At 46.0% G+C, this 14,895-nt stretch overlaps 1 protein-coding gene across 1 annotated transcript in view; it reads left to right on the top strand.

The window, feature by feature from the left end:
* The window catches only part of ephb3a (eph receptor B3a), a 32,788-nt gene that overhangs the window by 8,133 nt on the left and 9,760 nt on the right, over positions 1-14,895 (top strand). Inside the window, exons 3-11 of the mRNA XM_061084011.1 lie at positions 1,611-2,283; positions 4,237-4,392; positions 7,139-7,474; positions 8,633-8,757; positions 10,910-11,066; positions 11,364-11,472; positions 11,756-11,808; positions 13,507-13,629; positions 14,310-14,557. Coding sequence (XP_060939994.1) covers positions 1,611-2,283; positions 4,237-4,392; positions 7,139-7,474; positions 8,633-8,757; positions 10,910-11,066; positions 11,364-11,472; positions 11,756-11,808; positions 13,507-13,629; positions 14,310-14,557 — 1,980 coding nt within the window. The remainder of the gene's footprint in view (positions 1-1,610; positions 2,284-4,236; positions 4,393-7,138; positions 7,475-8,632; positions 8,758-10,909; positions 11,067-11,363; positions 11,473-11,755; positions 11,809-13,506; positions 13,630-14,309; positions 14,558-14,895) is intronic.

Genomic DNA, 14,895 nt, shown 5'->3' with positions numbered 1-14,895 from the left:
TGGTTCGACGTGTCAGCATGAAAGAATACGTATAATATCAGCACCAGCTTAAGTTGTCAGAAGTGCTTCCACAGTGCCATGATGCTGACAGCAGTGCATTTAGATTGCCATTTTAATAAATAACACACGTTTGCATTATACATGTATGAGGAATGTTTTCCATTAAAAATGTACAGTTTGACACTTTCATTCTCTCGGCTAAAATAACACATTTACATGTTGTGGAATCTGAATCCCTGCCTGAGAACCGTTTCGATCGCCCCGCTGCAGTAACACTGAGCTCTGCCTGCGAATCGTTTAACATCAGACTGACCAACAACCTCCATTTACCAAACTCTTATCAGCACCGGGGCTGCTAACAAGCCAAAATGCATTAAATTAGTTTTTATGTCCAAATCTTTTTCTATTTCTGGTCCGTAATGATTGGAATTTTCTGAACGATTCATGCAATTAAAATCATTTTAGCTGCAAATTATTCCTCACAGGCCTCATGTACACAACACACTGTGGGGATGTGTGTGTGTGTGTGTGTGTGTCAGTGTGTGTGTGCATGTATTGCATTTTCATGTTGTGTTTATATCAGACGTGGCTTCTCTGTTTTGAACGTCCTCTATGCTCGGATGGTTTGCATTAGGGTGCGCTGCATTTACCATTACTCAACATTAATTGACAACATATTGGATAAGTGACTTTCTGCTGTAGTTAAGCAGCCTCTGAATGAGAAGTAGAACTGTGTTGTCACTAGGGTTGCAAAATTCCGGGAATATTCAAAGTTGGAAACTTTCCATTGGAATTAACGGGAATTAACGGGAATATACGGGAATTAACGGGAATTAACAGGAACAAACTGGACATTTTGTGGATAATTAATACTAACTGTATTTACATAAACATTTTGTTTTGTTATAGGCTGATTTGAGCCCTAAGGGAGCTTTGGGCACTTCACATGAGATAGTGCACGTGGCATTGTTCTGTAGAATAAGATGAGAAAAAAGTTTGTAAAAAAACACTAATGCAATGCCAGAGATATAAATAGTTAGCCAAACAATTGGAATCGTCTGTGAAAATATTTTACAATTGATGGATAAATGAATGGAAATAGGCTAGATGAACAGATGAACAATCCTCAATCAGCATGCGAATATATTTTCCCCAGTAATATCATCGAAACTTACCTGACTAGTCCTGCACACTACAGCAGGCCTCAATGAACCTGCTGTAGAGTGAAGGATGCTGGGAATTATCTGTGCATGTGATGGAAGAATTCACAATGGAGGGTTGAGACTCAACGTTCAGCGTGTGCTGCATTCCATACATCTTTAAAATAGAGTTTCGAATTATGTTTTTATTGCTCAGCGTCTAATTTACGTATTTTTTATTTTTTTTCAAAATTCCAAAAATTCCTGAGCTTAACTTCCCATGGAAAGATTCTGGAAAGTTTCTGGAAATTTACCGGGAACTTTCTGCCCCTTTGCAACCCTAGTTGTCACATCAGATAATAAATTCAATTCTCTCTCATTTGATCCTTTAACCTTCTCTATTCTTCTGTCGCGATTGTCTCAATCTTCCGTCTGTCCCTTTGTCACACTGTCTCTCTGCTGTGTCCACAGTGGGAGGAGGTCAGCGGCTACGATGACTCCATGAGCCCGATCAGAACCTATCAGGTGTGTAATGTCCGACAACCCAACCAGAACAACTGGCTGAGGACGGACTTCATCCCCCGGCGAGGCGTGCTGCGCGTCTACGTGGAGCTCAAGTTCTCTGTCCGTGACTGTGCCAGCATTCCCAACATCCCTGGCTCCTGCAAAGAGACCTTTAATCTGTTCTACTACGAATCGGAGGGGGACACGGCTACAGACACCAGCCCTCTGTGGAGGGAGAACCCCTACGTGAAGGTGGACACTATAGCCCCGGACGAGAGCTTCTCTCTGCTGGAGGCGGGACGGATCAACACCAAAGTGCGCAGCTTTGGCCCCCTCTCCAAGGGAGGCTTCTACCTGGCGTTCCAGGACCTGGGCGCCTGCATGTCGCTCATCTCCGTTAGGGTTTTCTTCAAGAAGTGCTCTACCACCATCGCCAATTTTGCCGTCTTCCCAGAGACCGCCACAGGGGCAGAAGCCACCTCCCTGGTGATTGCTCCGGGGGCCTGCGTGACCAACGCCATGGAGGTGTCCGTCCCTCTGAAGCTGTACTGCAACGGGGACGGCGAGTGGATGGTTCCCGTGGGCTCCTGCACCTGCGTGGCTGGTTTTGAACCCTCTGCAGACGGCACTCAGTGCCAGGGTATGTGTATTTAACAGGCATTTGGGCTTTTATTTAACCAAACCCTCTTTATATGCTCAATGCAAGTCACCTCAGCCTGTGCCCTCTTCTCTGCATTTATTGTGAGGCTCCTGAAGGGGGGGGTGAAGGAGGGTGGAGGAGAGTATGAATTAATGAGGTGTTGCGGAGAGGAGCAGCATACAAATATTGTGAGAGCAGAACAGGAGGGAGAGAAAGAAAGGCACAAAATAGAAAGGCGGCAGAATTGTGCGAGGAAAATGCAGATAATACGAGTCCAGAGGAGAGATATTAACAGAGATAGGGCGAGTTAACAGCCGTGAATAGCCAAAGAAGCAGCCGCCGAGGGATGAGGATGAATAAGGGTGGGGGTGGGGGTGGGGGCGGGGGACACAGGAAGTCAAAGACAGACAAGCGAAGCCTCCTCTAACCTGGGCGTGAGAACGAGTGTCGAACATGCGCCGGAGAGCTCATTCGTTGCCATTTGGCGGCTCAAGGTTAAAAGCTTTGCCTGATAAAAAGCCGGCAGGGCGTCTGCCAGCGGTTTGCGATGAGGAAGTGTAATTTCCTCCGAGGCCTCCCGTTAGTTAATCTACAGATGGCCACGCTCATTAACACCATTCAGACCAACGTGAGCCAGCGCTGCTACACCGACATTAATCACTGAGACGTTTCATTTCTTACCCCCGGTCTGGCTGCTCGCTCGCAGCCAAACGCGGCGTGAGAGGAGGAGACAATAGAAGCTGGGGGGGGGGGGGGGGAACGGGAAACAAGGAGGTTGCCGCGGATTGAAGCAAGACAGTGGGGTGATTCAGCACCCACTCGAAAAAGAAGCGAGGAAAAAACAAACAAATAAAAGAAAATCACGAGGCACCGTGTAATAGGAGAGAAATAAATCAGATCACAGAGTCTAGAGCCTAAAGGTCTCGGTGAATTGTGGGGAAGAGAAATAATGAAGAACGTTTTCATCTCATCTTCCTCTTTGGCTTTTTATTGCTTGGGCTTCAGAGCTACAATGTGGGTCCATTAGCTGGGCTGATTTTCCTAAAAGTGCCATTGTTGGGAATTAGGGTGGAACTTGGGTTCAAACCGAAAAGACCACTTAGCCTAACTAGTTAATCACGCTCTCTCCCTCGCTGGCTGCCTTTTACGAGCCCTCACGCTGACAGGACAGATGTTTGCCAGAGACCCCGCGTTTACACCACCAGTCAGGAATGTGGGAAACAGTAAAACGCGGTTCTCGGGAGGCTGCTACATCCAGACCTTTTGCTGCTAATCCCCTTTATCTGAATCCCGCTTTAGTCTTGGCTTATGTCGGTTTATCCTTAAGACTCGGTATCAGCCGATCTCCTACGTGACACTTATTAACAAGTGGCCTGGACGCGTCATCTGAGATTACGGCAACTTTGTATATTTTCCAAACGGCTCCCCTTCCGCTAATTTATGTCCAGTCTGATGTCCGTTCATTTGCATTGATTTATTAACTTATTATGGAGCCGATCTGCATGCTTGTTTGTATTCGTTACAGCAGTGGGGTTTGGAGAGCTGAGCACTGAGCTGACACTGATGGATGGGTTTAGGGTGTATTCCCTTTTCTCAGAAGCATTCTCCATCCCTGTTTGTCTTGACAACAGCTATCTCCTGTCAACACACTATCTCCATCTCCGTCCTCCTCTTCAACGGGAAACTTTGCCGTCATCTTAACTCTTTTTTTAGGGGGGGGGAGAGATTAATGTCACCCGGTCGAAAATGATGCAAACCGTGAAAATAACACCTGATGCTTGAGCGATTCACAGATTTCACATGCGTACGAGTTGTGCAGGTACCCAACAGGCACGGCATTTGTTGTGTGACAGAAGTGACACCCGCTTGTCTCTTAGATACCACACAGTGCAGCATGTTTTTTGTCTTGTTTTTCCTCTTCTTAGTTTCCTCTGTATTTTCTCTCTCATCCAGCCTGCATCCCTGGGACCTTCAAATCTAAATTCGGTGAAGGATCCTGTGCTCCCTGCCCGTCCAACAGTCGCACCAGTGCACGAGGAGCCAATATTTGTCCCTGCCAGAGTGGTTTCTACCGCGCTGACAGCGATCCTCCTGACTCTTCCTGCACCAGTAAGTCATCCTCCACTGCACAGAATAAAAACAAGTGAAAAGCCAGTGTAAGGTTAGACTGTGTATGGGCGTGTTGAACTGAACAGTCGTCTGTTCCCTATTTTGTCAAGCAGGTATAACGCCTACATCTTGGTTATAGCTTGGTGATGAAATATTACCGAATGGCTGATTCGTCTCCATTTAGGCCGCCGAGCGTTTTCACCCGGTGTTAACTTGACAGAACACCAGTAGTCTGTCCTTTAACGGTGCCTGTTCCTGCATTAGCTCTTGGCAGGCAGGCAGAACTCGGCCAACACTTGACACCGGAGCCGAGCGTGTACAGCAACAAGTCTGATGATGTTAGTGTTTGGGCCAAATCATTTTTAAAAGAGCAACGTCCAAAGGGAAAAGTCCGACACTTGGCCCGGCTCTGTCACTCCCTCACACGGTGCCTTATTCAGTTTGTAGGGGACATTGGCGTTTGAAGGGCTGACCCGGCTCCCAACGCTGTCCAGATGATATATTCACATATAATATTCAGAAGAGCCCAAGCAAATGACAGGACAATATCAGTGTCAGGTTGAATCAATGATGTTGTTTTTAGCTTTTATCCAAATTCTCTAAATTGCTCTACCCTCTCAGCCACAGCCACCTGTTGATTAAAACCAATCTGAAATCAGTTGTCCTTTTTAATAGATCAGCATATATCCTTGTATTTTCATTACTTTGTTTTGGATTTTGTTATCTATCAAAATATAAATTATTTAGTTTTTTTTTGGCGAAATTTACCGTAATGTTTTTCAATTGAGCGTGTGAACTTTTGTTTGTTGGTTCTTATCATTTGATTATTTCTACGAGTAATTTATAATGAATATTTATTGTTTTTGTAGGAATATCTGATTGAGCAGGTGCCGCAGTGTTTTGTTATAGGACAGCTGGGATGCTTAAATTATCAGCGGCTGCTTTGTGCTCTCAGTCCTCTCTGTATGCAAACATTAGAATGTTAAGCTAACTAGCGTCCATTTTGTCTGATTGAACATCGGGTGGATCAAGCTGTTCTCTTTCTCAATCTTATATCATGTACGGCACATAACTGATGCAAAGTGGGTTTGTTGTAAAACAGGGGACAATGTCTTGTATTAATGATCATGATCTGAAAGTGCTGACTCTCAAATACCAGTAACAGTCAGACACTGTTTCACTGATCGTATTCAAGAATGCTTTTATATATAATATCACTTTAGTTTATATTTTCTTATTATATTTATATATTTTTTTTCATTTCAGCTTCATGAAATATGACACACGTGCGGCTGCGTGTCAATGTTTGAAATGGAAATTGTGCTGTGGTGGTAACCAGTCTGGTCTGGTGCTGACCGCAGCGTCCATGCTGGTTTTGCATAGACAGGCCTCTGAGAGGAGTCCCAGCAGTTGTGCTGATGGAGAGGGACATGTGCTGTCCTGAGCGCGTCATATCACCCCCCCGGGGCCTTTCAGCGCGTTAAATGACACACATGGCCCGCAACTGTCCTCCCCAGATCCTCGTCACAGGAACACTGTGGACTCTGACATTGACCAGTGCACACAGACAGGCAGGCAGGGACACAAGCACCACCTCGGAGTAAACACAGACACACACACACACACACACACACACACAGACACACACACACACACACACACACACACACACACACACACACACACACACACACACACACACACACACACACACACACACACACACACACACACACACACATACACACACACATCAACAAAAACACACGCCTGACAGTTCTGTCCCCGCGGACTGTCAGAGCTTGTGCTCGGCAGCCTGTGCTTTGTGTTGGAAGTGGTGTGTAGCACAAGAGATCCTCGGCCAGTCAATGGCCGGCAGCTTGGACTCAGCGTGTGTTTCAGATGGGCGTCCAATTAGAAGAGCTTCCACTCTGAATTGTGTCTGCCCAATTAGGGAGGACAGGGCGAGTGAAACGCGGCTCAGGGCGAGCCGACTGAGGAGCTGAACTCGGCGGACAGACAGTTTCAGCTGACAGACTAAGAGTCTTCCCTTCTTCCCCTCCCTCTTCTCTCTCTCTCTCTGCTTTGAGACAGGTTAGACTCTCTACCACTGGAAGCTTAGAGGGAGACCCCCTCTCTTCTTCCACCGTAAAAGGATGAAAAGCACGTTAGCTGAACCAATCTTTGTTGCCTCCCTCTGTGGTTATCATATTTTATCCAGGTTTTCAATATTCTTCTTTCAAAAGGCAGCACTGCCATTTGAAACCAGGTGGCCTTGGGTTATACTGATACTAGAACTTGATTTCCTATCATGGGTGGATTAGCCAAGCTCTACGAGCATCAAGAGGAGATGTACATAGAGATGGACGTGGACTACAACTGTACAGCTGGACAGTATTGTGTATTCCTTTAAGCAACATGACTTAGTGATGAACAGTGGTGTTGCGTTGTGCATGTGAAGTTGTGCTTATTCTCCTGTTACCGAATTCCTTGATTTATTTATTTGCACCAGGAACGGATTTTTCCCTGTTGTTGTGTTCTGACAAGTTTCCACGCTCAGTTTTGGGACTCGTAAAGCAAATAACACATCTATTTGTGTAAAAGTATTGTGTAAGAAGAACTGCACTGCAAAGGGAACATGACTAACACCTCACTTGTGTGTTTTTCTATTCTGCACTGCCTACCTTCTTAAACACCTACGTTCGTGTACGTGTGTGTGTTTGTTTGTGTGTGTGCGTTTCTGCAGCTATCCCCTCAGCGCCTCGCAACGTTATATCCAGTGTGAACGAGACCTCGCTCTCCTTGGAGTGGGAGGAGCCCGAGGACACAGGCGGGAGGAGCGACCTGGTCTACAACGTGGTGTGCAAGAAATGCCTGAGGGACCGGACCCCCTGCACGCGCTGCGACGACAACGTGGACATCGCCCCCCGCAGGCTGGGGCTGAGGCAGAGGAAAGTGGTGGTGAGGAACCTGCAGGCTCACACCCGCTACAGCTTCGAGGTGCAGGCTGTCAACGGGGTCTCCGGGAAGAACCCCATCTCGCCCAGCTACTCCACGGTCAACATCACCACCAACCAAGCCGGTTAGTAGAAGATGCGTCAATGACAGCGTGTGTGTCCACGAACCAGGTTAATGTAGCGGGCGGCTCCGATCAATAACGTTTACCATCAAGATGAAGCAGGCTGGCTAGTTGTCTACAGCCGGTGAGACTGGTAATGAGCTCCTGAGCATTATCAACACCAACAGCAAACACTGGTGAACAAGCTCAGTGGGAACAACAGATGGAAAATCCCGGTGAGAGCGACTTAGACTGCGTCTATATTACTGCGTTTTCGTTTGGAAATAATCTCTGTCAACACAATCGCTTTTGGCTCTCTCTGTATCAATTCTAATCCCTGTTCATACTAATACGCCTGAAAATGCATATCACATATGGCGGTGCAAATAGATAGCATTTAGTTGATAGTTGCAGTCTGTGCCATAAAAAATAATCTTCTACGCAGGCAAGCTTTTGTAACTTTGTAAAATGCTGAATTTAATTTCACAGCAGCTGTTAGCCAAGAAAACAGGGTCAGCACCGCTTGTTGTGTTCTACACAGTCAGCCGAGGCCAATGCTGGTTGTTTTTATTCCGGATCATGTGATAAGAGCCTGATGAATCAGAGTAGGCTACATCGTGACCGATTGTAGTTTTGAGAGTAAGATCAACTCAGCGACATTTCAAACTTGTCTGTTTCAGTGGCTTTAAAACACCAGAGTATCTGTAGCAGAGTTCATTTGAAAACATATTCGTGTGGATGTAGCCTCAAAGGAAAGACAGATATAATGTTAAGTATCTGTTATGTCTCCACTGTCAACCAGAAGCTCACTGACAATGTCACCTTTCAACATCTCCACTTAATATTTGCATCATCACCATCAACCAAACTGCTCAGCACCTTTCACAGAATGTAATTACTCTCCCAGTTAACCTGCACTTAATCCACCTTCCTGCAGTTTATGGACCCGGGACAATGACTATCAATTGAGTCACTTTCAGGCCTCACAAATCAATAAGCTGCAGAGCAGTGAAGGTGAAACATGTACTGCTTCTCTTTAAACTGCTCTGCATGAAGTATGTTGAATAATAATTATCGTACTGGGATGGTTTGTGTCTTTAAAAGAGCAAAAAGGTTGGCAACTCAAAACACAAGTTACCAGTGTATTATAAACCTCTCCTCTCTGGTGTCCACCCCCTCCAGCGCCTTCAGCAGTGCCCACCGTTCATCTGATGCGCTCCACATCCGACACTCTCAGCTTGTCGTGGCTGCCCCCCGAGAAACCCAACGGGGTCATCCTCGACTACGAGATCAAATACCACGAGAGGGTAAGCTTGGACTTTTTAGTTGTAGCCTCAATGTAAGTCACATGCTTTATCTACTTTGAAAAGGTTATTTTCCAACATTTTTACGGCCTGTGGAAATGCTGGTTGCAGCTTTCTCTCTCTGAATCTGTGAAAGTGACCGACTGCTGGCTGCAGGACTCAGTCTACTGAAACCTGCAGCTGCCACTCTGCTGCTGCACAAAGAGCTGCTCACCTGCTTATTTGAAGTCTGGTGAAGCTTGTATGCAGAACCCTAATTCAGTTGTCATTGCTGTTGTTGTGAGCTCGCTAGTTGTTGTGAATTCACTGTTGTCGCGATTGACAAAAAGTCACTCACATTTATGAGACCCAGCAGCTGCTGCTTCAGAGCACTGGTCGCCTGACTAATCAAAGTTTATTCATATTTAACATATCTCGTGTCCCCAAATGGCATGAAATTCAATGCTGCTGCTTCTTGCACCTTTAACAATACACATGTCAAGTGTGAAGCCGATAAGATGGAGGGTTTTTAAGATATGTCACAGACAGACAGACAGACAGACAGACAGACAGACAGACAGACAGACAGACAGACAGACAGACAGACAGACAGACAGACAGACAGACAGACAGACAGACAGACAGACAGACAGACAGACAGACAGACAGACAGACAGACAGACAGACAGACAGACAGACAGACAGACAGACAGACAGACAGACAGACAGACAGACAGACAGACAGACAGACAGACAGACAGACAGACAGACAGACAGACAGACAGACAGACAGACAGACAGACAGACAGACAGACAGACAGACAGACAGACAGACAGACAGACAGACTAGATAGTGAAATTTGATATTTAAATGTGGTGTGAGTGGGTTAGACGAGTCTAGAAATCTCTATTGCTGCAGAGGATGTGCTTGTTAAACTCAGCAACTGGTGATGTAATGTGTCTTTGGTATATTTTTTTTAGTTATTGCTTCAGGAATTTTCTGCCTCATGACAGTGTGAGTGGAGAGACAGACAGGAAAGCTGGGGGCGGGGGGGATAGGGGATGACATGCACCCATTAATGGCCTATGCTGATTCAAACTCAGGCTGCTGCAGTGAGGACTCAGACTAAATGTTACACAGTCAAACAGGTCAGCTACCAGAGGGAGCCCCTGGTTATTGGTATTGATCGAATTGTAAGCCCTGCTGATCAAATATGGACCTTTTATTACCTTTAATGGTAAAAACCTCGACCTTAGACTTTGATTGTGTGTGTGGGTGGGTGCATGGGTGGCTGTGTGTTTGTGTGCGGCTGCCTTAGGGACAAATTTCTGATTAAAAACCAGTCAACCGTTGAAGAATTGTCCGATTAAGGACAAAAGCTGTTTTCCCATTAGGAAAAAGCTGATTTTGGGGTTAGGTTAAGGTAAGACCCAGGTTAGGTAAGTAGTTGTTTGAGTAAGTCTTAATGAATTAATGTGATTCACTACGACCACAAGTGACAAGGTGTAGTGAAGAAGAAAGAAATCATAATTGGGGAAGGAAACATTTTCCACCACCAGTCGAAGAAAAGAAGCTGCTGAACCTCTCAGTCGAGATGAAATGGTTTGTTTGATTGGTCATGAAATGAACTTTAAATATTATAGGTGTAAGATTGTTTAATTTCTCAATTTTAAATGTTACATAAGCTGCTTTCAGACATGCACTGAGTTTCGGACATTTTCCAGAAATTTTCCAGATGGGTTAATAAGTGACAATGCCAACCTGCAAGTCAATTGCTCAGGAATTGTTTCACTGCATGCCCCCCTAATACAATGTCTTAGAAAGGTTTGAGTAAATGTGGTAAAATCCACAACGAGTGTGTGGGCCTGGTGATTGTGGACGCACAACTGGAAAAATACAAATATCTCAGAATGAAAAAGAGAGACAAAGATGGCAACCAGGAAGTCTGTGTGTTCTCCATATGTGAAAGGGAAAGTCCATAAAATTTCAGTCCGGACATTTTCTGAAAGCAGCTTTATTCATGCTTTGGGGGCAGCAACACATTAAAGAAGGATTTCTTTTTTTCATTATCAGCAGTAGCCAAAAAATGTATTCCTCACCTGCAAGCCACCCCGTAAATTATCAGGAAACATTTGTCAACTTCTGCATTAACGATAATTTTTATTTGCATTTCAGGGCCAAGCGATGTCACACACAGTCACTGCCCAGCACAGCTCATCCAAGGTGGAGGGGCTGAGGGCCGCTTCGCCTTATGTGGTGCAGGTCAGAGCTCGCACTGTAGCTGGATACGGTCGCTACAGCAACCCCATGGACTTCAGCACCAGCCTACACAGTACGTATACCTCCCCACACACACAAACACACACACACACACACACAAACACACACCCTCGGCTTGAGGATCTGCTGCCAGAGGTTTCTTAATGGGAGTTCCAGCTTAATAGTTTTTACGGCTACCTTAATTGGTAGCTCTTACATGCAGAACCAGGCCACCTTTAATTCTCTCAAGCAGGGTTACTGCTGTTATTTACTTATTTGTGTGTGTGTGTGTGTGTGTGTGTGTGTGTGTGTGTGTGTGTGTGTGTGTGTGTGTGTGTGTGTGTGTGTGTGTGTGTGTTATGTGAACCAGGTGACCCTCAGAAGTCGGTGCAGGACCAGCTTCCTCTCATCGTCGGCTCGGCCTCTGCAGGGCTGGTGGTCATCGTTGCCTTGGTGGTTATCGCTGTTGTCTGCCTTAAGTAAGTGTTTGATTTTTTTATTACTGACAGCCTGAACTGCATGTTTCATTTTGTTAGTTAGGCTCTAAACAAAGAGGCTCATTAAACTTTAACGTGCTTTCAAAGTGCGTAGACTCACTCTCGGGCTTCAGAAAAGGAGGAGGAGATTCACAGAGCCGCTCTGTGAGTTTCTTCCTTGGCAGTCTGGAGCTTTCACATGGCAGTTAAATATTAGTTTTAATATGCTCTACCTGGAAAGGATCGACTGTGAATGTGACTTTGTTTATGTGCTGCTTGTTTACAGGAAGCAGCGCAGCGGCTCCGAGCTGGAGTACACGGAGAAACTGCAGCAATACAGTAAGTTCATGTGTTCAGCTTGGGAACTGTGTCCTCTGCGGTCATGCCTGTACAGTTAAACCGACTGATTCAATCAATTATCCAATCACCTGATCGAGGCAGGAAATCAGTTCCCCGTTTGTTCAGGGGAGGTCCCGACCAGACAGAGCAGCTGAGCAGACACATCTCAAGCACACAGATGGAGAATGTCAGCATGCAGATATAATCACAAAACGGAAGTGCTCAATGTGTAGCATGTGATGTTTAACATGGTCACTGTCTCAGTCTAACATGTCGGCACGCAGCTCGAACCATGAGAAAATAACCGAAGCCATTAGGATCAGGCAGATTTGAACGGTTCATCCCCTTTAAACCAAAGCGACCAAAAATTCATCCCAGTAAATAATCTGTCAATTCTGCCGTCCTCTCTCCGCCATCCCCCATCCCTGATGAGAGAGAGAGTGCTACGTGTACAGAGGATTTGTGTGTGCTTAGGAACATCCTCTAGTTAATGCTGCTAACTAAATTGCAGGACGGAAGCTTGGGGGCCCCACTAACAGAGGCCTGGCCACTGGTTCAGCTCCAGCCTGGCCCTTTGCTCCTTTTTATATGCCCAGAAGAACGTATGAATCCGCAGTATTTTTAAAAGTTGAAAACAAATCTCATTGAAAACATACAAGAGAACAGTTCTCTGAGCCTTGCTCCCTTTCCTACACAAACACACAGATCGTCTGTCACACTCAGATTGAACATCAACATCGGCTGTTAAAAAATATCCATAAATATTTTACTGTCTTCAGCAGGAAGGCAGCATTCAGCATTAACTTGATAGACACTGTGTTTGCTGTGCGTTGTCATGATTGAAGTGTCCTGCAGTGTCTTGCACCTCCTGTTTGGGAGGCCTACATTTTACAAGGTGTGTTGGTTGGTGTTCATTAGGGACTGACTATCCCCCTGGAAATTAATTAACAAATCACCAATGAATTACCATCTTTAGAGTGGCTGAGTTAGCATGGCTAATGTCTTTTGGTTGATTTCATTCTCTTCACTTTTGTCGTTGCGTGTTCGTTTATCCTAAATATGAGAAGAGCCGGTTTGGTCTAATTCAAGTTTTTATTAAGAGGCAATGAAAAAGTATGAAAAGTTAACAGCAAAACAATGGACATCCAACACACTACCCCGGAACTCTAGCAGCCCCGGGGAAGTCTCGAGTCGCATCAAAACGCATCAAACAGCCGGCATCTGTAATATTTTATAACAGTAGATAGAACAGTGGTCAATAACGAAGGGATGTCTTCCTTGGTTCTTCCTCGATAGTACGCAGGCGTAGGCCACCCTTTTGGCATTGGAAAAAGAATATTGTGCGCCTGCTTTATCGGCTGTATGTTCTGTATGTGTAAACATTTGTAACAATGAAACCAAACAATGTCACTCAGACCTTTTATCAAGACAGGTGTGAGACTGACCAGCATTGTGACGCACACACATTTCTAGCTAATTTCAAGATTAAACACTAGGAAGGAAAAGGTTATTATTAATCATTTGTGAAGGCCTTATATCTGACCAAAACTGCTCCTGCTTTATTGTTTAGAGTTTCAGTTCTAATGCCATCTTCACACAGACCAGCTAAAATTTAAAATCCCAACACTACTCTGCCTTTTTATAACTATACTCATGTATAATACTCTGTGGATGCTGACTCAGCTCTTTCCCTCTCAGTTTCACCAGGGGTGAAAGTCTACATCGACCCTTTCACCTACGAGGACCCCAACGATGCCGTCCATGAGTTCGCCAAAGAGATCGACATCTCCTGCGTGAAAATAGAAGAAGTCATCGGTGCAGGTAAAAAAAACCCTGCTGTTGTTTTTTCTGAGTGGCCGGAGAATGGTTCAGCTTTATTAATCATTTATTTGAACACGAGTGTGCCATCAAGCCCATGGGTCTCCTCTGTAAGAGAGTCTCTCTTTGGGAGAAAGGGTTAGAGTGTGCATGAGCGCCGAGGGTGGCTGGGATGCAAGGGAAAGTCTTTTTCTTTAGCTCTTCCCCCTCAAGTCTGTTTTTTTTCTTGCTCTCCAGCAGCATGTTGTGTCCTAACTTCACCTCAAATGACAATCTGCTCCCGCTCGTTTAATCTTCCTCCCTGCCTCTCTTTTATGCTTTCACTTTCCCACTCTCCTGTGAACATTCGTACGCAGGCACCACATGTAGAACCCCCAAGTTCCTTGCCCGTCCTCTGTCTCCCCACACCGCTCCCAGGTTGCACCCCCGATCGATACCAGTCACTCCCTCTCTCCCCGACATCGCCGACCTCTCCGCCTCCCTCTTCTAATCCTCTCCCGCAGTTGACGCTGACCCTCAACTCTTTTCAAATCAGTTCCTTCACTCCTGATTCCAACCAGTCACTTTTCCTCAACTTCCTCTTTCCCCGCCACCCCTCCTCTTCTTTCCTCCGCTCACTCAATCCCTCTCACCCCCTCCCTCCCTCACCCACCCCCCTTCCCCACCTCGTTTTCTCGCTCCAGGTGAATTCGGCGAGGTGTGTCGCGGGCGTCTCAAGCAGCCCAGTCGCAGGGAGATGGTGGTGGCGATTAAGACGCTGAAGGCCGGGTACACCGAGCGCCAGCGGCGGGACTTCCTGGGCGAGGCCTCCATCATGGGCCAGTTCGACCACCCCAACGTGATACGGCTGGAAGGCGTCCTGACACGAATCTGCCCAGTCCTCATCATCACCGAATTCATGGAGAACGGAGCGCTCGATTCCTTCCTCAGGGTGAGCTTGACGGGAGGTGCATGCCCCAACACCTCTGAGAGAGAAGATTACTTTCTGTTTTCTATCAAAGCTGAGAGGAACACACACATGCAGACAGTCATTCACCACACCTCTGGGTTATCGTAATGTTTGTCTCGCTGTAAAACACCCTGAGGCGCTCACTTGCTGAGTGATAGAGATTAAATGTGCAATATAACGCCTGGAGACAGGAATAGTGTCTCTGCTTGACGTGAGTGACTGATGCTGACAGACTTTCCAATACACAAACTCCTGGTGGAGAACTGTCACACGGCAGACCTTTGGATAGATTTTGCTCCAGCGTATTAGAGTCTTTGTAC

Source organism: Limanda limanda, chromosome 13 (genome assembly GCF_963576545.1).
Source record: "Limanda limanda chromosome 13, fLimLim1.1, whole genome shotgun sequence".
Lineage (NCBI taxonomy): Eukaryota > Metazoa > Chordata > Actinopteri > Pleuronectiformes > Pleuronectidae > Limanda > Limanda limanda.
The sequence above is the reverse complement of the archived record's forward strand: the minus strand, read 5'-3'. Positions and strand labels throughout refer to the sequence as shown.